General features: G+C 42.9%; 1 protein-coding gene across 3 annotated transcripts in view; it reads right to left on the minus strand.

Moving 5' to 3' along the window:
• AFF2 (ALF transcription elongation factor 2) overlaps positions 1 to 24,593 on the minus strand; it is a 446,876-nt gene that overhangs the window by 161,765 nt on the left and 260,518 nt on the right. For all 3 annotated transcript variants that reach the window (XM_061598696.1, XM_061598697.1, XM_061598695.1), the window contains exons 5-6: positions 10,053 to 10,089; positions 9,724 to 9,775 (exon numbers count right to left, since the gene is read on the minus strand). In XM_061598696.1, the coding sequence (XP_061454680.1) occupies positions 9,724 to 9,775; positions 10,053 to 10,089 (89 nt within the window). The remainder of the gene's footprint in view (positions 1 to 9,723; positions 9,776 to 10,052; positions 10,090 to 24,593) is intronic.

Below are 24,593 nucleotides of genomic sequence, written 5' to 3' on the forward strand. Positions count from 1 at the left end.
ATAGCAGTTGGAGGCAGAGTGAAAAAGCAGTATCAGGAGCATAGGGGGCAGAAAGGATTAATCTTTCTTCCCCCCCCCCGGGATCCTGGAAGTCATCCCCTGAATTTGCTATTTGCATGGGGAGGTAAGTCTCCATAGGAGTCCATGGAAGCTTCTCAGCATGTACAAATAGCAGCTGGAAGGGGGCATTTTTAACAGGGAACATGGCAGAACGGGAAGACATTAAGCTCTTCCGCTCCCCTCCCCGTGGTTCCTAAACCACTATTTGTTTTAAAGTGTTTTTAGTGCTTTTGTTTGCTGCCCTGTGCTCCTGCTGGAAGGGCGGGATATAAATCAAATAATAAATAAATAATAAATTTGCATTAAAACAACACACACATTAATGTCATTCATGCAATTAACAACAACATTAGGATTTCTTGATTAGCAGCTTCATACAGCCTGGGATTTCTTACTGGTCTCAGGGGCAAATCTTTCTCCTGCCTTGCTTCTTCATTTTGCCTCACTGAAGTGAATCCTAGGAGTGGTGATTGCTGCCCATTGGGACTGGTAGGGCGGAAGGCAGGGAGACCAACACTAGGTGGAGCCAGAACCAATGACAGGCAGAGCCACTCCTTGATTAGTTATAAATAGGAAAAGAGACAGGTGGGGGGCTGGGCTGCTGAAGGCAGCCTGAGGGTTGTTGGGGCAGTGCCCCATTTGCCCTAATGGACTAGCCCCAACTGGCTCCCAGTGTGTAGAATCTGGACTCCTAAGTTATGTCCAAGGTGGCTGAATCAATTCAGTTCTGGCACGGAGATGGTTGGAAGCTGAGTTGGCTTCCCCTTTGGTAGTTTTTAGGTCAATGGATCCATCTTTGCTGCTTAAGGTTGGCAGTTTGCCACCTCATCTAGTCCTGCAAATTGGACTGAGGATGATTTGAATTTCATGCTGCAGAAAGCTCTTTTGCTTGAATCACAGCAGCTTTTTTCACTTAAAAACAAACCTTTGCAAAATATATTTTCTTTCCATTTCTTTCTTTTTCTTCTTTCGTTCTTTCTTTTTTTTATAAATATATAAATAAAAGGGAAAAGCAGATTATTTCAATTAAGGACCTGTCTTTGACGATTGTAAGCAATCTTTCCTTAGAGTTCAGAACAGCACTTGCAGTTTTAAGTTTCTTTTTAGGTATTTCTGTCAGGATCTAATTTTCAAGGCACTGTTGCCATGGTAGCCTCTTGGAATTTTAATCTAGCACTAAAGGTCAAGACAGGTCGACAGCTTCGGTTCCTCTTCGATATTAAAATAAAGACACACACACAAAATAACCACGACAACTTTAACCTTAAAAGAATCCATAGGGGACTCCCTAAGATTCTCAAATATAGGATTTGTATAAAGTATACGATGTGTACAAAACCCTCAAATTTGTCTGGTAGTATTGTAATCAAAGCCAAATCAAATCTGGGGAACCCTGCTTCATATTTTCTCTCTGCCTCTTTCACCTCGGAGAGACATTTCTCTTAAACAGAATGGGGTCTGAGAAGCCTTTTGGAAATACTATAAAAAGTCAAACAAACACCTGCATCGGCCTACACACAGGTTACAGTGCACCAAAAGTAATTTGCTCATCTCTGGAGAAACAACTCCATAAAATCTAATTGCTGCCTCAAATTTTATTCTGTTAGTTGTAGTCAACTAAGTCCTACTCAGAGCAGAGTATTGAAATTAAGGACCTGTTAGTCACATCTATTAACATCAATGGGTCTACTCTAGCATTGAATACCACCCAATGCTTTTCATTAGAGTCGATCAACACATTCAACAGCATAGATGCTTATGTGTTTTAAATTATTCTGTTGTTTTTAATTTACTTTAAAAATCTTTTAAATTATTTGTTTTTAACTGTTTTATCGATAATTTTAATTTTTTTTTTTTGAAAACCACTTAGAGGTTTCTTAGAATCAAGCGGTATATAAATGTTAATAAATAAAATAAACAAAAAAACTTGGAGGCTGGGCCTGTCAACCAAGAGGTCTTCTGCATCTTTAAAAGTTGTGCAGGGGGAAGGGAAAATTCCACCTTGTGGTTTTTCCCATTACAGTGTTGCAAGAACACCTGCACTTGGCTGACTTTCTCTTCTCCTAAAGATACAGGATCAGGATCAGGCCCTGAACCTGGCAACCCTATGTATTCCGTGCTAGTCCAACTCAGAGTAGATCCACTGAAAATAATGAACCTAAGTTAGTCGTATCTGTTAACTTCAATTGGTCTACTCTGAGTTGGATTTAGTTGAATATAATCCTATATACATTATTTTCTGCATTGTTTTTGACATTTCTCTTCCACTGAAATGCATTGAAATTGATTACACAATTCATTACATAATTCATTATGCTAATTTTAGCTACAGCAAATGGCGAGACAAACAATGTAGGTTTTAGCAAAGTCAAACTGTAGTACAATGTAAACAGCATTGATTGCGACAAACCCAGGATGGGATGGAAACCACTGCCTCATTACACCACTACCCATCAGTTTCCTAATACTAGAAATGTGAAAAGTAGTATGTCTCTAACAAAATAATTTGATTTAGAAAATATGGGCATGCTTCTGTTTCTTTATGTTTGCAAAAAGTTCAGAACTTGGGGAACTGGAAATGAATCCAAATGCCACCACTGACAAAATTGCATCGTTTAATGTTCCTTGTCTGCTTCTAGATAACATGACTACATTTTGATTTCAATGTTCTGAAGAGCAATATTGACTGTTGTCGCATTACCCCCATATGAAAAGCTTGCTCTGAAAACCCTCTTGACGCCTGATTGCTCTTCACAAGGGGCTGCTGCTGGTTTATTTCAAAGAATGAATTACCTTTAATTCATAGCATGAAGACATTGCCAATTTTTGTGTGTTTTTGTTTTCTGTGCTCCCAGGTGTCTCCTTTTGACGTGGCGGAGAAGTTCCAAAAAGATAAGATGAAACGCTCTTCAAGAGCAGCTAGATATCTTGAAGCGTGTTCCCTTTTTCAAACAAACTTCCAACAAGTATACTCAGAGTCTTTGGAGTTAGGAATCTAGTGGCAATTATCACTGAAAGCTCCAGGTTTACAATAAGATCACCTCTGGCATTAAACAAGCTCAGTAATGGCCTCTTGCTTTTAAAAATAAATATTGTTGTTTTGAGCTCTTTAAAGGCACTATTCTGATTAGGATTTGTTAAAGTGTTGACACAGCTGAGTACTGTTCAAGACACAAATCTGTTGACATAGCTGAGACCAAGAGGCTGCTATGCTGTAACATGCAAATAGCCTTTACACTTTTCAATATATACTATTAACTGGTTCTGACCCATGGTTTACTGTGACAGGAACAAGCCACAATGAACCTTAGGAGCACACACTCCTGACTCTCCTAGTCCTTCTCCAGTGTGGCCATGAGGAAGACATTGAATTATTTGCTTCCATTTTTGATTAAACACAATTTAGTGTGTCACCTGAACCCTAAACCATAATTAAACTTAGCTGTGGTTAGTTGAAGTCAGCCATTGTCATATCCCATGGTTTGAAGGTAATGTGTTTCAGACAAACCATAGCTAGGATTAACCACAGTTGTCAGGTATGGATGAAATGACAAGCTGCAGTTAATAAAAATGTGTTCCTGTGTTCCTATGACTCTTCTCAGTGGCCAACACACTGCCCTTTCATCTGATTGGCTCATAGGATACTGGAGACATAGGGACCATGCTGGGACCCGGCTCCCCCAAAAGTAAGGGTCTAACATCCCCCCCCAAGACCCCAGACAACTACACTCCTGCAATAAGAACCATCTGCTTGCAATCTGGGTTCCTCCATCAACCCATCCGGATTTATAAGGACACATGGACACCATTTAGTTTTGTACTGACCCATCAATGTATGTATTGCAAATGATTACTGAGCATGTGCTGTCCTCGAGAACACTAGTTCTTTTTGGTTGCAAGCAGTTGGCCTGGATCCACTTGGAATCCCCCCAGGGCCCCTTTTTAAATGAAGTACATCCTGTTCTGTTTGTCATATCGCTGAGTATTCTTGCGGACTTCCCTTAAAAAGCTGAAGTAAAATAAGGAAGGGAGGAGTCCTAATGGGATTATTTTCTTGCCATCAAATAACTTTTTAAGCTTACTCTATTAACACACTATTAAAAGGTTCTGGCTCATGAGTTAAGGAAGCTACTGGAAATGATTAAGTATTTGGAAGGGCAGCGCTGGAGAAGAAATACCAGAAATAGCCTTTCTGCTCCCTCAGAAAACTCTAGCATTTCCGTCTTACTACTCTTTAGATCTGGAACTGCCTCCCCAAACGCATCCATGATGCCACTTTGCTTAGTTCTTTGAAACCCCTCCTTTTAAAAAGCACACAGCTGTTCCACACAGGCAAAGGCATATCGTTATGGGGAGGGTTGTATGCGTTGGTGATGTTCGAACAGCTTTGGTACAATCCCCTAGCACCCAAACCCTGTTTCCTTGCTGGGAAACCTATGGCCCTCCAGATGTTGCTGGATTCCAGCTCCTGTGATCCCTGGCTATTGGCTATGCTGGTTGGGGCTGACAGGCATTGAAGCCCAACAGATCTTGAAGGCCTCAGGTTCCCCAACCTGTGGTCCAAACCATTATTCTATCCCAGGGATTAAAAGTTGCATAATGTGTGAAAAGTTGCATTATAGGATAATTCAGGCCATGGTATTCCTGATCTCTATGTATGGATGTGAAAGTTGGACAATGAAAAAAGCAGATAAGAGAAAAATCAACTAATTTGAAATGTGGTGGTGGAGGAGAGCTTTGCGCATACCATGGACTGCGAAAAAGGCAAATAATTGGGTGTTAGAACAAATTAAAGCAGAACTGTCACTAGAAGCTAAAATGATGAAACTGAGGTTATCATACTTTGGACACAGAATGAGAAGACATGATTCACTAGAAAAGATGATAATGCTGGGGAAAACAGAAGGAAGTAGAAAAAGAGGAAGGCCAAACAAGAGATGGATTGATTCCATAAAGGAAGCCACAGACCTGAACTTACAAGATCTGAACAGGGTGGTCCATGACAGATGCTCTTGGAGGTCGCTGATTCATAGGGTTGCCATAAGTCGTAATTGACTTGAAGGCACATAACAACAACAACAGGATAAAAATGCATTTAAGAACATAAGGAGAGCCCTGCTGGGTCAGGCCAATAACCTATCTAGTCCAGCATCCTGTTCTCACAGTGGCCAACTAGATGTCCATTATGGGAAAGCTGCAAGCTGGATTTGAGTGCAAGAGCAGTTTCTTCTCCTCTGGTTTCCAGCAACTGGTATTCAGAAGCATGTTGCCACCCACTGCAGAAGCACAGCATAGCCATCATGCCATTCAGAAATGCAAACGTTGGATGAAATACGTATTTAACTACCATTTTTACTGTTTGCTTCTTAAAATCAGAGTTGACAGCTGAAATGGGACTGAATGGATTTATGAATGCACACATGTAAAAGTGACGTGGGCTGGAAAGGCAACGGTGTGCCTATCCCAATTTCATATGTAGAGTGCCTTCTCAATCGTTATAAGCAAACGCTCCCCACCACCTCCTTCTTCAAAGCTGGCTCAGCAATTTATCTGTAAGACCAGGCCGGGGTGGGTGGGGAGGTGAGGCAAGAGGAAACGGTAGCAAAGGCTTAGCTGATCTTCCTTTGTACACTAAAAATAAAAATAACTTTATATTTCAGCTTTGATCTGTCACGTGGAAAACTTTCCATAAGATGGCAGTTCATTCCTCTCCGGATTCTGATTGATAGCAGTGGAACCTTAGATCAAGCGGCAAAACACAGAGACAGGCTGGTTCATAAAACGTACTCTCCATGTCTCTGGGTTTTATATCAGGCTTCCTAGAGAGACAGCTTTGGTCCCATTAAATGCACTATATACTGTACCACTGAGCCGAGCTCAAAAGCACCCTCCCCTCCTTGTCCTGAAAGAAAGCATAGAGCTATATAGGCCGTGATTGACGTATCTATTACTACCGGCTACAGGCTACTGTAACACTTTCTTTTGTGATAAACTCCTTTAAAATATTTTTGGACCTGAGGGAAAAGGGGAAGGGCCCTAGCTCAGTGGTACAGCAGGTGCTTTTCATGCGGAAGGGCCCAGGTTCAATCCGCAGCATCTCCAGGTTGGGCTGGGAGAGACTCCTGCCTAAAACCATGGAGAGCCGCTGACGGCCAGTGTCAACCAATGGTTCCCAAGGTTTGCGAAAGGTCATAGCTCAGTGGTAGAGCATGTGCTTTGCATGCAGAAGGTCCCAGATTCAATCCCCGGCATCTCCAGGTAGGGCTGGGAGAGACTCCTGCCTGAATCCCTTGTAGGGCTGCTGCCAGTCAGTGTAGGCAGTACTAAGCTGGGTGTACTAAAGGGTCTGACTCAGTGTAAGGCAGATTCCTGTGTTCTGACATCTGCTTAAAGGAGCAAAACCATTTTTAAAAAAGCCAGGAAGCAAGTTCTTGCTGCCCTGGGCTCCTGATGGGTGGAAGGGCGGGATATAAATTAAATAATAAATAGATAAAATTAAATAAATAAGTTATCTCATTGCAGAGATGGCACGCTGATGCAACCTTGAAATAACTTGTGCCATTAAGGCCTGTGCTGTCGATGGTGTTGCTGCTGACATCATTTTACAAAAGCAGGAAGTAGACAGCGGCATGGGGTTTGGCACTGGCTGAGCAACTTCCCAACACCCCTCCCTGACACACACGGACCCACCAGAAAATCAGCACTGTTTTGCAAAACAGCTAAAAATAAAATGAGACGAGTCGTTTTGCTCCTCTCCTATCAAAAGGTATTAACCAAGATGGCCCTGTGTGTCTATGCTCAGGCTCAGAGTCCCTGAACATCCTATTGCCAGAAGCTAGAAGTGATTGACACTGCAAGTCCAGGCTTTTGCTTTTCCCTGTTGACATGCTGGAGAATTCTCAAGTACAATGAGGTTTACATTTTCCTTGCTAAACAGAAGCTAACAGACAACAGTGGGAGGGAGGGAGGCAAAATGCTGGCCTCCAGGCAGTTCCCAGCAGGCAAAATGCCTTGAGAGCCTCAGAAATGCAGAAGAGGAGGTATTACTTTATCCCCTCTGCCTGCCAAAGGAGTCTGGCCTCTTGCTTCAGAGTTCACTTCCTCCTTGGATCTCTTCTGCATCCTGCTGTGGCCAGTGTTCTCCTGTACTGTACTGATGCTCTTAGCAAGGCCCATGCATGTATGCATGTAGGCTATGCTGGCTTGAAAACACGTACCAACAGCCCCATGCCCACCTAGACCACCCACTCCTAGCTGGGGCAGATGTGTGGCTTGCTCCTGGCCATTACCTGCCATTGGTAAGTCTCCAAGCCATGTGCCACCTTCTTCTCCCAGAGCTTGTTCCTCTCAGCCCAACCAATCAGCCACTTTTTAAGTATTTAGGTTCTCCCTCCTCTGCTCACCACTGCACTGTACTTCACAGAAATAACATTATTTATTCTACCCAATCTGAAAAAGTAATAGTGTAACTGCATGTGTTGATAAAATGTGTTTCTCATATATGCCCCCTCTCTTATAGTGCTTAATTAATTAAGAGGGAATAATCTAAAATTCATTTTATAAACATAGTACTGAACTCTAACCTTTGATTTCTGGTTTAAAGCAGCTCTGGAAACCACTTGGTCCAGATGTACTGAAGAAACTGACAGGAGGTGGTCATTTAGAAGTGGGGCATCTTAGCCAGCTCCAAGCAAGAATGTGTTTCCTGGCTAGCTGCCATGGGTGATGTCAAAAACTGGCTCAGCAATTTATGCCCGTATACATGGGGGATAATGCTAGTCAGTTAGCAATCACATACTTACATTGTACTAACTAAAGCTCTCCCTTTGCACCTTGGTCTCTCATCAATTTCTGTTAAAGATGAGAATTCATCTCTTCCTTCAAACTCTTCACAGTGGCCACTAGCTCTTCTTGCCAGCAGGCCTTTTCACTGGCCACTGTTGAACTTACTCTCCCAGCTTAAGATAGCCTTTGTTCCCAGGTTGCAGGAATGTGGAGAGCAATAAAGCCCCTCCCACACAGACAGCAGAGACAAATAGACTGTGCCTCCATCTACCGTGCTGGTTGCAGTTTCGATGACCCCCCCCCATCCCAACCACTTATTATACAGAAAACAAAACAGGATCTCTAGAAGGAAGAAAAACCCAACACTTCCTGCTTAGTTACTGGGTGAAAGAGGCAACTGCTTATATACCCTGCTGAATTTTTCCACAAACTATGGAGTGCCTTGGGTGTATTTGAGATGGAATTAGTATCATGTCTCATATCGAATTTGGATAGCGGTGTCAGGAATAACAAATGTTGAATGAAACTTGGGACAAAGTGCCATAAATCCACAAAACATTAGAGTATACATAGTGTGTACACACACCTTTCCCACAATTGTTTCTGGATACACTTCACTCTCATGCCTTTAATGATACACTTCTTTACTGCTTAAGGGTAAGATTTTATCCTCTATCACAGAACTCCATTCTCTGGGATGCTAAGTGAGTCACTATTCTGCACATGTCTTCTGACCGGAGGTCAGCCTCCTCCAAAGGCTGATCATTATGCTGTTTCTCTCCACTGGGAGTAGGGATGGAATGATCTGTCAATTATGGGTCTCTCCTTTTCTCCTTTTTCTCATCTTAATTGGTTCTCCACATTTCTACATTATCTGGATAAGCAATTTGCAATTTTTATACACAAAAGTGTTATGAAAATTCTTCAGCATTTTACTGCAAATTTCTCCTAAAAATACATTTTTGTAGGCAGTTTTGACTAATGTACACATTTTTGCGAGCAATTTCTCCTGACAGAATGCATTTTTGTATGTTATTTTCATCAGTATATTCACCGTGTGCACACTAATGTATGCATGTTGGAGACACTGGTTGGTGGAGACCTGCATTGCAAAATCTGGATAAGCGCTAATTTTGAAGGATGGCTGTGTTTCAGTTCTCATATTGTTTTGAAAAGTGCAAATTTGTTAAATTCAGCTTTAAATGCAAACTGAATTGCATTTCTTCCCCTATCCCTAATTGGGAGTGCTCAGATGCTCCAATATCACCCAGTGGAGAGATGGGACAAAATTACCTTTCCCTTCCATGGAGGCTAACTAGAAGGAGGAGGAAATATCAGTGGAGTTAAACATACAGACACAGCAGCCAGCCTCTCCCATAGATGGACACTTAAAAAACCACAACATTTAAATAATTTCCTGCACTGCACTTGTGTTCCCTAGCACACGGGTGAATTCAGATTTGGTCATGCTTAGAGTAGATCTATTGAAACTCCCACTGATTTCATGGGCCTGCTCTCAGCATGATTAAGGCTGGATTCAGCTCACAGTTTTTAAATTATCCTGCCCTGCCTCCATGAAGAGTGTGATGTCTGAAAGTCACCCAATGGGTTTCCTGGCTCAGTGTGGATTTGAACCCAGGTCTCCTTGGTCCTAGTGCAATATATCTAACCACTACACCAGTCTTTCCCAACATGGTGCCCTCTGGCTCCCATCAGCCTCATGTCCAATGAGTTAGCAATGATGGCAGTTGTAGGCCAGTGCCACCTGGAGGGCACAAAGGTATGAAAGACTGCATGACATGATGGTAGAAAAACAGACGTCCATTGCTTGGGCATATTTAAAACTTTTTAAGCTGTAAGGAAGGGGAAAGTACTTACGATTTCTGTGGCACTGATTTGGTTACAACTTTGCCAGCAGGCTCGTTCCATTCTGAAAAGAAAGGAATCATATCTATATTACTGCCCTGAATTTAATGGGGCTCTTAAGCACGATCCCATCCATTCAGTTTTAGGAGATGTCAAGATCGGGCCACTACACACAACATGACACAGCATGAAGAAATAACAACAACAACAAGAAGAACACAACACTGATCTAGGTCAATTAATTTTGCATCCTTTGCCTTGATGACACCGGGAGCGGTGCTGGGGGGGGGGCAATAGAAAAGGATATCTGATGGTTTTGAGTAAGAACAGCGAAGACCTACTTTGTACGCTGTATCCTGAGGTCAGATGCTGTGAATCCTACAATGGAAACAAACAAATGTTAACATTAGTTAAGAGGTTCAGAAGGAAAATCTGTATTTACTTGTTAGACTAATAGCACAAGGGCTGCATTAACAAAGGCTGCTTTGACGCTGCACTTTATTCTGTTATTCTGCTGATTTGTTGCCTGATAATTTGCGCATCATATTTGACTTTTCACACAACGTAAAAGCTAGTTCCAGAAATCTAGTGAATACGGTGGAAGTTTAGTGCTAATTTTCATGATAAATAATACCAGAAATAATCTGTTTGCAAACCTGGGATCCCAGAAGGTTGTGGGAGCTTTGTGCCAGATGCAGTTGCTCACATGACAGGCATCCCAGCATGCAACACGCTTCTGCCTTTTAGGCTCACACCAATTTTTTTTTGCCCAACAAAAATTGTACCGGTATTCTGGTAGCTTCCCCTTCCTCCTTTTCCTAGACAGACCCCTGTATCCAGACACTAACTCAAGCAATGAATTATGGGGGAATTGCAGTGTGCATGAGTATTATGGGTAAGGGATGAAAACAAGGTGCTGTTCGTTGCAGCAGTGTGAAAGACAGTTGTGAGAAATGCCAGTATATTGGCTGAAAAAGCCACGGTTCCTTAACGCAATAGGTACTGCAGTGTGAAAGGAATTTTGAAAATTGGAACAAGAGCTCTGCCATTTTAATCCACTAAATTAACGCAATAAGCCCCATGTCTGATGAAGGAAAACTTGTTACACCATGGACTTCTTAAATCAACGCTGGCACCAGAGAGAAACATACATTCATTCTTTTGTACTCAAATCTATTTGGGCTTTAGCTAAGTGATACTAGATTCATTAAAATCAATGGGTGGTCTTCAGTGCTAGTGCGACTTAGAGTAGACCCAATGAAGTAGAGTAGACATGACTCACTTAAGCTCATTAATTTCAATGGGTCTACTCTGACTATAACCCAATGGACTTTTCTCCATCTTAAGAAGCCAGAGACCAAAACAGAGACCGTATGCAAAGCAAAACACAGGCTCTACCCACTGTCCTTTGAGATCCAACTGGGCCCCTTCTTGACAGCGTTTAGAAAAGGACAGCTGTGTTTCAGGTCTCAGTTGTTTTGGAAAGTGTGAATTTGATAGATTCAGTTTTACATGAGAAATGAATTGAATTTTTCACCCATCCCTAATACACACACAGAGAGATTTGGGTGTTTTATCTCTGGGCTTTGTCATGTTTAAATTGGGCCACATGACCTGGTCATGTATGAGGGGAGAGAGACTCTGTTTGTCATTAGGGGAGGGCTATTTCCACTTGCCTTGCCCCACCCTCCAGCCCAGGAAGCCTTCAAACCCAGCTTCTTTCAGAAGACTTTCTGGCCCTTTGGGTTGAGCCATAAAAGTCAGGAGGATAGAAGAGCTGTTTATATCAGCTTGGGGGTTAGTTTTTAAACATTTTTGCTTTAGCTTTATTGTTGGGCTTTATGCTCATTTATACTTTGATGTATATGTAGTGATGTTGTAGTGACTATACTTTTATTATGTATTGTTGTGCTGCAGCATTTGGACTGTTTGTTTGTGTGAACCGCTTTGAGCACATATGTATTGGCTGAAAATGCGGTATATAAATCAATTGAATAAGTAAACAAATAAATCTCTCTAATGCAGCCTTTCCTAACCCAATGCCTTCCAGATGTTTTGGATTGCAGCCCTATTCAGCCCCAGGCAGCATGGCCAACCATCAGGGATGATGGGAGTTGCAATCTGACGACTTTGGGAAGCTGTGGCGGCTGAAAACTAACAGAGCTAGTGAGGCAATGGGCAGGGAAGCTAATGGGAGGCAGGCCTAGTGGGAAGTGGTCACTGGAGGTGGAATTATTGTATTCTGGTTTTCTCCCCATCCTCCTCCCTTGCAAACATGCTGTGGACACTGGAGCAATTCCCAGACAGGTGCATCAGATATTTAAGACCCAGCCAGCCACTGAGGTGAAAAGTTGGAAACTTACACATTTTACAGTCCTAGGATTCAGCATCACATACCTAGATATACCTGTGGGTTTTCAGTTCCGCTTATAATTATTTGCTTTATTTATGAATCACTTCCCATGAGACATCCCAAAGCAATTTACAACTTAGTAACATACATAAAACAGATGCATGTATAATAACAGGTAAAACAATTGCATGCATAGAAACAATTATAAACCTAGGAATAGTTTTAAACAACAACAACACATACATAAAATCAATTCAAATCCAGGATAGATACCAACTGGGATATAGATTTTAGAAGGCTTGTTGGAAGAGGAACAGGCACCGAAAAGATAATAGAGAAGGCGCCTATCTGATGTGCAATGGGAAAGAGTTCCAAAAGGGAAGTGCCGACATTGTGCAGAATGGACCTCCTGGTACGGCAGTGTCTGCAGGACGCCCTCTCCTGCAGAAACAGTGACTGGTTGGGTATGCAGGGGATGAGGAGCTCTGTTGGATACCTTGGTCTCCAGCTGTATATACCAAGAGGGGTAGACAGAAAAGACTCCAGAGGATCTCCAAATGATAGGAAATGTGTGTATATGACTCTATGGGACACAGGACTGCTGCACTCCAGCTTTGGATGTTAGATGGTAGGGCTCTGTCTCACCTTGCTCTAGTGACCAGCCTCCCCTGTCTGGAAGGGGACGGTTGTTTTAGTGTGTAAGATACACCTATGACAGGACACAAGACTTGGGCTATGCGCTTTGGAAAAATAGAGCATTTAGTGTGAACTGCAAATAATGTGCATCCATGCCTACCTGACTGATTATGATGAATTAAATGATACGAGGTGGGGAAAGTCTAGTCCTATGGCCCAAAGTTGTTTTGCAAAAAAAAAAAAAAGAAGAAGTCGTAACTATAGGATACCAAAGCCATTAAACCTTTTGCTGCACCTTCTCCTGGGGCATGATTAATTCCTAATATTCTGCCACACTGCCCGTCAATCCCTTGTGAAGCAAATCATGCTGTAAAGGTAAACATGCCACTTTGCACTCGAGTATTGGAGGGGAGGACGAATTGTGAAGACGAACACTCTCCGTTTCTAATGCATTGTTACGCTTCTTATGGGAATATTCAATTTAAAGAGGTTTATAACAATGCCGATTTTTCATTAGGGTCCTCACATTTTCAAGAGCCATGCTTTGAAGAGCTTGCTACTGTTCTCAAATGGCTTCATGCAGCTGTCAGAGGGGGGAAAGTACAGCATGATCCAGTCAAAAGTGAAGCAATTTCAAGTCCTACTGATCTCCATGGAAGATAGAGTGAAGTAATGTTCCCATTAAGATATGCAAGTTGGAACAGTAGGATGGAGTATCCCTGCCCTCCTCCATGATACTCCATTCCACTGACCCTCCCATCTGGCCCTCACCCCTCGGTGCAAATAATGAGGCAGGATTCTGAGCATGCTCAGTTCCCATCAGGCTATTTTTGCATCCTCCCCCCATCCTCTTGGGTTTCTGATTTTTTTTTTACTTCTACACACCTCGTGGCTCCCCCCCCCACATCTCTTGCATCTGGTGCCATTTTGGCTACATAAGCCATGACCTGCACCACCTGAGCACTGGAAATAGAGGGAAAGATTCACATATATGGAGCACAAAATGGCTTCTCTTCTATGGGTTGGTTGTACCCAAAGTGGCCAAGCTGTTTTGTGGAGCCACTTGTGCAATTTATGCTTATAGACAATTATCATTCACCAAGGGCATTCTGTGCTCAGAAACAGGCTCACACATGCATACTCAAGGTAGACATTGATGCACATCAAGATGCTTATCACTGAATCCATCTTTTTCACTGGATCCATCTTTTTCTCTGGCATGGGGCCATTTTATTGATTACTTATTTGTTTATTAGATTTATATCCTGCCCTTTGTCTCAGTAGGAGCCCAGGGCAGCAAAATAGCATTTGTTCATTGTGGATGTGCATGCACTCAGCTGGATTGGGACCAATGAATTCAATACCATCATTTAACTCACATGAACAAATGCATGGGTCTGGTGCTTGGTATGCATTTCCAAGTCTGCTCTTAACCTACCTGCACCTTGCTTGAAATAGAAAATTTATTCTGTTCAGCCTTCCCAGGTGTATGGATAGCTGTAAGTGGGGGAGGCCAGGAATGGGTCATCTCCTAGCAATGAAACAAGCAAACAAACAAAATTCAGAGGAATATAGTTTGTGTTATACACCTATTTTTTGCTTGTGATTTAATGAGTATTCAGAAAGACATTGTCTCCAGCCATTAATAGTAGTTTGTTGCTTTTATTTCAACTTTGGACAAAACACTTCAAAGATTCCTTTGGGATACAAAGAAAACAAAAGGGTTTTGTTTGGGAAACAAAAGGGTTTAGGTTTAGAAAAGTGAGACCACTGATTCTAACAGGGATGCTTATTTATTTTTGAGCTAAAAAAACTTGTGAAAAGGTGTCTTCTAAGTCAGTAGAAGATGTTGTCTTCTAATCTTTGACAAATTACAAATTAAAACTACAAAAACAGTGAAAAATATATTAGCAAAAGTTTAACGGGATGGCTCCTTCATCTGAACAGATCACCGGCACAAATTTCTGTGGTATGATTCCAAGGCCCAAAATGTGATTAGGACAGTTACAGCCAAATATAAAGCTATTTTCCTCTCGAGAAATCCAGGTCTGACTATTCTCATTGACTTGCAATGGATGTTGTATGAAAAGACTGAAGACAGCTCTGGATGAACTACTGAGTGCTGAAAGGCATGCTTGTACCCAAACTCTATCCAAGTCAGGCATGTGGGACGAGTGATACTACTTCTTCAACTACGTCTTCTCTTTACACTTCATGTGGGACTGCCCTTAAGGTTAGTTTGCAGAATGTAGCACTCTGTTTGCCAGTGTGGGCTTCCTACTATACACATATACCTGTGCTGAACAAACTGTGCAGGGTGCTGATGCTTTCCAGCCAAGCTTAAGGTGTTCATTTTGAAGCCCTAAATAGGTTTAGACCAGGATATCTGAGGGGCACCTTTCACCTGTACAGACCACCCTGTTCACTATGGTCTGTGGATATGGCCCTCTTGACTATGCCACAACCTACAGAGGTTCATCTGGGAGGGGGTGGTCCAGAGAAGGGCTTTCTCTGCTATGGGGCCTGCAATATACAAAGCTGTTGAGATCAGGTAGGCACCAATCAAGGGTTATATCTGTCACGCTGAAGACATGTCTATGGCCTTCCTTGACTGTTAGTACCAGTCTGTGGTGTCCTTAGTTATGGGATGATTTTACTGCTGACAACTGATTCTTTAAGTGAGTATTGCTGTGCTTTTATGATGTAAACCACATTGGTATTTCTGTTGTAAATGAAAAGCGGCAGAGAAATCATCAAACACTCAGGCTTGGGGGGAGGGGGAGGAAAAAGGAAAACACTATAGCCCTTCCTAGCTGTGAGGTGCTTCCTCAATCCCAATGTTTAATTTTCCACACACCTCTAAAAACTCACAGAAGTGTCTGCCTGTCTCAAGGAGGTCCTAATGTGCCTGGGGCCTCTTTCAGTCTTGAAGTCCTTTGAAGTGGCTCACCAGAATCTCAGCCTTTGTTATCTTTTTAAAGAAGGTAAACTGCTAGTCCTCACGGTTATAGTGCTGTGCTTGGAATGGGTTGGTTAAAAATATTAAGGGATCAGTAATTACCATCATCATTTCTAAGCCCATATTGTGATTTTCCCCCCAAGTCTGACTAAGGATTTCTGCACCACAGTGCAATAATTTCAGATTAACCATCTAGCTGAAGAAGAGCAAGGGCCATTTTGCACCAATCAAAAACTGTAAAAATGAAATGATGACTCCCAGTGCAGCAGGTTCACCCTTGTTCTAAACCAGTGATACTGAACCTGATATGCACTTCTGGAACACTGACAAGGAATCATCAAGGTTTGTTTGTTTGTTTATTTCAGGGAAGAATTCTGTGTCTGATGTTGAAAGCTTTTAAAAATGTCTGAGAGCTACAGGAGTGCGTAATGGAAATGTTTTATAGACTGGATGCAGTGAAAGTAAGTTCAGAAAACCAAGTCGGGGTTTATTTTCCCATGCTGTGGATTTCCAAGACTGTGTTAGCTGACAGAAGGGGTGCAGAGTTCTTGCACGAGAACAAAAATGATGATTTAATGAGAATGGTGTTGTTGTCTTCAAAGTCGCTTTGGCCCTACAGATGCATCTGCCTTTCAAAGTGTGCTCCATCCTGAAGAATTATTTAAACATTGCTTTAATTGAATCCGTGTGTTTTATTATTAGGGCTAGACATGCACGCTTCTCAAGTCAAGTCTGCTTCTTCTTCTGCTTCATTGTTGCCTTCCTTCCCCCACCCCCTCCAACCATCCTTTTTAACTAGCTGTAGATGCCCTCAGGTAAGGAAAATGAGAAGGTTACATACAGAAGATGCTTAATGAATAGCCAGGGGAAAAAATTAAGAAGCTGCATAATTTGTCTGCAGGGCTGTAGGGCTAATGGCTCCCACAGTGCTCAAAGGGACTGGAGAGGATTAGCAGGAGGGTCATGAAATTCTGCAAGGCAGGTTTGTGAAGCGCTTGGCAGGCTGGTGTAAGAGGAACTCAGATCTATGAGTGGGAAAGGCCAACCGACTGTTAATAAATGTGCACGATGGATGTAGAGTGTAGGACCCATTGCTCTCTTTTTCAAAGGTTTGGTTCCCTTAAAAGGAGGCTGGACAAATTAATAGGGATAGATCTATCATGAGCTACTAGACAATCATAGCTAAATGAAGCCTCCATGTTCTGAGGGTGTATATTTCCAAAAGCAGTTTCTATTGCCTTTGCCTTCCTGCCTGGCTTGTGGATTTCTCAGAGTTTGACCCAAAATTATCAGGGCTTTTTATTGATTGATTGATTGATTGATTGATTGCACTTGTATACCGCCCCATAGCCGAAGCTCTCTGGGCGGTTTACAGCAATCAAAAACATTAAAACAAATATACAATTTAAAACACATATTTTAAAAACAATTAAAAAATTTAAAACAATATAAAAACAATTTAAAACACATGCTAAAATGCCTGGGAGAAGAGGAAAGTCTCGACCTGGCACCGAAAAGATAACAGTGTTGGCGCCAGGTGCAGCTCGTCACAAAGATCATTGCATAATTTGGGGGCCACCACTGAGAAGGCCCTCTCCCTTGTTGCTACCCTCCAAGCTTCCCTTGGAGTAGGCATCCGGAGGAAGGCCTTTGATCTTGAATGTAGTGTATGGGTGGGTTCGTATCGGGAGAGGCGTTTTATCAGGTATTGTGGTCCCAAGCCATGTAAGGCTTTATAGGTCAAAACCAGCACCTTGAATTGAGCTTGGAAACATACAGGCAGCCAATGCAAGCGGGCCAGAATCGGTTTTATATGTTTGGACCGTCTGGTCCCTGTTACCAATCTGGTCGCTGCATTTTGCACAAGCTGCAGTTTCCGAACTGTCTTCAAAGGCAGCCCCACGTAGAGTTCATTGCAGTAATCTAATTTGGAGGTTACCAGAGCATGGACAACTGAAGCCAGGTTATCCCTGTCCAGATAGGGACGTAGTTGGGCCACCAACCGAAGTTGGTAGAAGGCACTCTGTGCCACCGAGGCTACCTGAGCCTCAAGTGACAGAGATGGTTCTAGGAGAACCCCCAAGCTATGAACCTGCTCCTTCAGGGCGAGTGCAACCCCATCCAAAACAGGTTGGACATCCACCATCTGGTCAGAAGAACCACTCACTAGCAGCATCTCAGTCTTGTCTGGATTGAGCTTCAGTTTATTAGCCCTCATCCAGTCCATTGTCGCAGCCAGGCACCGGTTCAGCACATTGACAGCCTCACCTGAAGATGATGAAAAGGAGAAATAGAGCTGCGTGTCATCAGGATACTGATAGCAACGCACTCCAAAGCTCCGGATGACCGCACCCAATGGTTTCACGTAGATGTTGAACAGCATGGGGGACAGAACTGACCCCTGCGGAACCCCATACTGGAGAGTCCAGGGTGCCGAGCAATGTTCCCCAAGCACCACCTTCTGGAGGCAACCTGCCAAGTAGGAGCGGAACCACCGCAATGCAGTACCTCCCACTCCCAACTCAGCCATTCTCCCCAGAAGGATACCATGGTCGATGGTATCGAAAGCCGCTGAGAGATCAAGGAGAATCAACAGAGTTACACTCCCCCTGTCTCTCTCCCGACAAAGGTCATCATACAGGGCGACCAAGGCTGTTTCCGTGCCAAAACCAGGCCTGAAACCCGAATGAAATGGATCCAGATAATCGGTCTCATCCAAGAGTGTCTTGGAGCTGGCCTGCCACCACTCATTCCAGGACCTTGCCCAGGAATGGAACATTTGCTACCGGCCTATAGTTATTAAGGTTTTCTGGGTCCAGGGAAGCTTTTTTGGCTTTTTTGCAAGCTCTCAGAGGAAAGGAGTTAAACCTTGGGTGAAGACAGAGTTGCCATATTCCATGTTGCCAAATCTTAATGGCCTTATATGTGTATTATATTATTTTACATTTTCTGTGGATTTTTTTCTTTTAGTTTTTAAATATTTAAAAGTGCCTGCATGTAAGTCATCCAAAGCTTCTGGATGAGACTAAGCACTAGATTTGGCTGTAGAAAGAGCCTGAAGGGCAACTGAGGTAGACTAACCTTTGCGACAATCTTCTGTTTTGAGTTCCATTTTTTTTTTATCTGAGGGCATTTCATATGGGCCTGGGAATCCAGAACAGTCACACACCTCCCTCTAAGCTGCAATATGAACAATGGACTACAATTCAGGGCTGCCGTAAGCCACTTTCGCTCAGCCCTCTCCCCATCTGCAATATGGGGATAATGAGTCATAATGGCATTCGCAGGGCAATTTAAAAAGAAGTAAACGACAATAAAGAAACCAAACACATTGAAATGACATCTGAGATAGAGAGGAGCATAACAATGTAAGAAGAGCCGGCTGGATCAGGCCGATGGCCCATCTAGTCCAGCATCCTGTTCTCACAATGGCCAACCAGATTCCTGTGGGTAGCCTACAAGCAGGACCTGAGCGCAAGAGCACTCTCCCCTCCTGTGGTTTCCAGAAACTGGTATTTGGAACCATGCTGCTCCTAACTGTGGAGGCAGAACACACTCTTCATGGGTAGTGGGTGCTGATAGCCTTATCCTCCACTTCTTTTAAAGCCATTCAGGTTGGTGGCCATTACTGCCTCTTGAGAGAGTGGATTCCATAGTTTAACTATGCCCTGTGTGAAGAAGTACTTTCTGTCCTGAACCTTCCAACATTCAACATCAATGGATGTCCACGAGTTATAGTATTATTAGAGCGGGAGAAAAACTTTTCTCTATCCATTTTCTCCATGCTGTGTATAATTTTATACACTTCTATCATGTCACCTCTTACTCACCTTTTCTCTAAACTAAAAAAGTCCCAAATGCTGCAACCTTTCCTCATAGGGAAGTTGCTCCACCCCCTTGATCATTTTGGTTGCTTTTTTTTGAAACTTTCCCAACTTTTCAATAACCTTTTTGAGGTGAGGTGACCAGAACTGTACAGTATTCCAAATGTGGCCACATCATCAATTTGTATAATGGCGTTATGATATTCCCTGACCATCCTTTGTATTAAAAAAGGGTTGTATCAAACTAAGTTCTACTCAAGCCACTAAACCTAAGTTAATAATGCCCAATATTTTCCATGAATCTACTCTGAGTTGTTGTTGTTGTTATGTGCCTTCAACTCGATGACGACTTATGGCGACCCTATGAATCAGTGACTTCCAAGAGCATCAGTCATGAACCACCCTGTTCAGATCTTGTAAGTTCAGGTCTGTGGCTTCCTTTAGGGAATCAATCCATCTCTTGTTTGGCCTTCCTCTTTTTCTGCTCCCTGCTGTTTTTCCCAGCATTATTGTCTTTTCTAGTGAATCAGGTCTTCTCATTCTGTGTCCGAAGTATGATAACCTCAGTTTCATCATTTTAGCTTCTAGTGACAGTTCTGGTTTAATTTGTTCTAACACCCAATTATTTGTCTTTTTTGCAATCCATGGTATGCACAAAGCTCTCCTCCAGCACCACTTTTCAAATGATTTTTCTCTTATCCACTTTTTTCACCGTCCAACTTTCACATCCATACATAGAGATCGAGAATACCATGGTCTGCATGATCCCGACTTTAGTGTTCAGTGATACATCTTTACATTTGAGGACCTTTTCTAGTTCTCTCACAGCTGCCCTCCCCAGTCCTAGCCTTCTTCTGATTTCTTCACTATTGTCTCCATTTTGGTTAATGACTGTGCCAAGGTATTGATAATCCTTGACAAGTTCAATGTCCTCATTGTCAACTTTAAAGTTACATAAATCTTCTGTTTCTGAGTAGGGATGTAAAAAGGCATCATTTCCCATTCTGCCCTGTATTTGTTGTGTGCAGCACTGTTTCTGTTCCACTGCAGTTCTTCTCCTGCCCAAAACAACATTGTTCATCTCACTGTCTGCTGTGGCAAAATTATCTAACTTACGTAATCTACATAATTAATGGAATCATGTAAATTACATTGTCATTATGTTATTCCACCCCATTCATTTCAGTGCAAAGGAAACAATGCAAATGGGGAAAAAGGTAATCGATGCGTCATTTGCGGACTGAAAACAACAACAGTGAATACCAATCATATTTGCTGAGATTGATTTTCATTCTGGACGCAGGATGAATAAGCAAACATCAACAATTTCCACTCCTGTTTCCATCAAAATTCTCTGATGCCCCTATCTCTGAGCAGGACCAACATCAACTACAACCCATCAAATTCCAGCCTGACAATGGAGCAGGAATATGTATGTAAAATTGCAACAAAAGATGGGGGGGGGAAGAGGCTGAGCCAAATTCTTTTTAAAAGCTACTAACAGTAAGTAACATATAATTTTATCTCTGCAAATTCTAAAACCCTGGCAGAGCATCTTAAATTAAACATAACAAACTTCTTTGTCTTGTTCAGCACTGGCGGTTTTGTAAGGGGTATATGATAATCTGTTCCATCCATCTAGAGAGGTACAAACAAATTAAGAAACAAACAAAAATACCCTACCGCATGAGCTTCCCTTAAAAATAGCAGAAAACTTGGGCTTTGCCCCAAGAAAAGAATGTAATTACAATCTGCAGTCGTAGGACAAGGCTGTAAACAACCAAAGGCCTTGATTTATATGCATGTATGTTCAGACTTTACCCTGGTCTGCTTCCGTTCCAGGATATAATCAATTCCAATTTCATACACAAAACGCAACTGACAGTTACAAAAGAGATTGATGCAAAAACGGGAGCTATGTCAGCCCAAACGTTAGGTGACCAGCGGGAACGGCATGCACTTCCCAGTGTTGACCCTGCTTTTTGTCTCTGTCTGGAGATCTTTACTGCAGTTGCAGAAAGTAAGAAGGCAGGCAGGTGGGGTCTGGCTGAGAACGGAGGTTAGTGGGGCAGTGCCCCTTGCACCCTAATGGACCAGCATCCACAGCCCTGCTGCTCAGGGCTGGCTGGGGTGAAATCATAGAATGGTAGAGTTGGAAGGGGCCTGTAAGGCCACTGAGTCCAACCCCTTGCTCAATGCTGGACTCATGGAAAAAGGCAGTGGGGGGCAGGCAAAGCTCTGATCTGAGCTATGTCAGCTGGAGTAACTGGGCCCAGATCAGGCCTGATGCCATGAAGTGGCAGCAATGGGGCTGACTTGAGGTCCAGTGGATTCTTGGTTGGCTCAGCCCCTCTCCCTCCCCAGAAGATCCTATTTGGGGGCTTTACATGGCCTACTGCCAGCGGGAATCCTGCCACCAGTGAACGGGGTGCTCTACACTGGAGGAGTGATGCTGGTGTCACTCTGTTGCAGCGGATGGTTGATATGTTTTGGGCTAGGCAGAGCGAGACCTCTGCCCCATCCAACCTCTCCCCCCCACATCATGGTGAACTGGAGATTTGGATTTCAGCCTGAAGCGTGAATTTATGTGTGGCTGAAATTAATTTCAGGTAGCATTGAAAGAGAAATACATTTAGTCCATGCTTGAAAGCAAACCTGCCTTATTCACCATTCCTGAACTTATATGTAGATCAGAATTTAGCTATCAATCAGATTATGCATGTCTCTGAATTTTGTGATGCAGTCTTAGGTAAAACAAAAAAAATGCTCCAGGAATACATATAAAATAATACATTTTAGAGGGAAATGCACTGAAAAGCATACAAAATTGTATTTTAGGGGAAGGATACTTGCAAAATGCAAACTTTGTAGAAAACTGCACTCATGTTAAATGCAACATTTAACATATGCACATTTCATGCACATTTTAAAAATCTGCAAAAAATGGGAGGGGGGACATAGACGAGATTTGTGATGGGGTGCATGTGAAATTGATATAGAACGGAAGTAGCCTGTTAACCTGTCCATCCTTAATTTCAGGTTGCATAGTAGATCCCTTCTCTTGGGGGAGCTGCCTCAGCACAGGATCTGTGGATATACAGCCCTTCACGGTGCTAGATTCTGCTGTGTGAACTTTTCACGGAGCATATTTCATTTCAGAACCAATGACTCCAAAGCACCAAAAAGAAACTTCTTCAGTTTCACTAAAGGACAAAAATTAAACTGTCACAGTGCCTGTTTGTGGAATTATTCCTGAAACTCTTTAGTTCTACTTTATGCACTAAGCCTCCAAACCACTGTAGTTTGTCACTAATCTGCATCTTTGCAAAAGGCCCCAGATGAGTCCAGCCAAAATCCTGAAGGATTTAAACACATCAGTCCTGGCTAGTGGCACATTAGCCCTCAATTCCGCATATAGGAGGTTTCAGAACCTGAATCCTCCATATCCTTAGTTTAATTCTAACTTGCTTCATACTAAATTATAAAATCAAGACCATTAAACTGATGCACAACACTGTGTTGTGACTTCTTCCATTAATTTTCCCTGTACAGAAGATCCTGTCAAATAATGCCACTTAAATTGCAAACTGAGATACAATATCTCTTCCCCTATGTTCTGAGAGGTAATTCTGTTAACAAGCCATATTGTTATTACATTTATATTCCACCTTTCCTCCCAGAAGCTCAAGGCGGTATAGATGGTTCTTCTCCCTCTCTATTTTATCCTCACATTTTATCTCCCTGTGAGATAGGTTCGGCTGAAAAATTGTGACTGGCCCAAGGTCAACCCAGCAAGCTTCATGGCTGACTCGGGATTTGAACCCTGGTCTCCCAGATCCTAGTCAACACTCTAACCACTACAACACACTGGCTCTCCATCTTCTACTATGGGCAGAACTTTCTTATGAATTGAATATTGTGTCGGTTTATATACTATGTCCATTCTTTGATGAGAATGAAACCTTGCCTAATCATAGATATATTCTTTACAGTTGTTTGTGGCCTTCGGATAGGGCCCAGCATGCTTTGGGTTCTGAGTGATCACAGAGTGCCATAAAAAACAACACATGGCCTGTCATTTCCACAAGGACATGGTTAAACTATAAAATTTGCTCCCACAAGACGCAGTAATGGCCATCAGCTTGGATGGCTTTAAAAGAAGATTAGACAAATTCATGGAGGACAGGGCTATCAATGGCTATTAGCCATGATGGCTGTGCTCTGCCACCCTTGTCAGAGGCAGTATGCTTCTGAAAACCAGTTGCCGGAAGCCTCAGGAGGGGAGAGTGTTCTTGCACTCAGGTCCTGCTTGCGGGCTTCCCCCAGGCACCTGGTTGGCCACTGTGAGAACAGGATGCTGGACTAGATGGGCCACTGGCCTGATCCAGCAGGCTCTTCTTATGTTCTTATGTTCTTTATATTAGTATTTTATCTGGCTAAAACCTGTATTTGGTTGCCTGTAATAAACTGATGATGATGCTCTTAAGGGTTCAAAAATATGGTGGACCCTTTTAGTAGATCCAGAGATCCAATGGGCATGGCCCCAGGAAGAAAAATGTGGTGGTGGAGATCAATGGAGACGAGAAGACAGTTAGAGGGATGGTCCGCTTGGGTATAGGAAATGAGAGGGAAAGGGTTAGCGCAGTAGGAGAAGGGCCAGGGAAGGGGAGACACGGATGTAGTCACTTAAAGAAGGGAGGAAGAAAGTGGGAAAGTTCCTGGGGGAGGGGAGATGCCAATACATTAAACTCCTGGTGTTTGGTACACTGTAGGGTCTGGAAGTGGCAGGAGGTTCAGCAACACGAGCTACTCTCCGTGTGACAGCAAGAGCTCCATCAGTGAGCTGGGATGTAGCACAGAGCCAAAGCACTTGCATGCACAAGGTCCCAGATCCATTCCCCAACATCTGCAGGTAGGGCTGGGAAGAGATTCCTGCCAGGAAACCCTGAGAACAACTGCCAGCCAATGTGGACAATACTGAACCAAACGGACCAAAGCTCTGAAGTGATATAAAGCTGCTTCCTACAGGAACATGGGAAGCTGTCTTATACTGAGCCAGACCATTGGCCCATCAAGATCAGTAATGTCTGCACTGGTGGGGGGCAGCTCT

The sequence above is a fragment of the Rhineura floridana genome, chromosome 16, assembly GCF_030035675.1.
Source record: "Rhineura floridana isolate rRhiFlo1 chromosome 16, rRhiFlo1.hap2, whole genome shotgun sequence".
Classification (NCBI taxonomy): domain Eukaryota; kingdom Metazoa; phylum Chordata; class Lepidosauria; order Squamata; family Rhineuridae; genus Rhineura; species Rhineura floridana.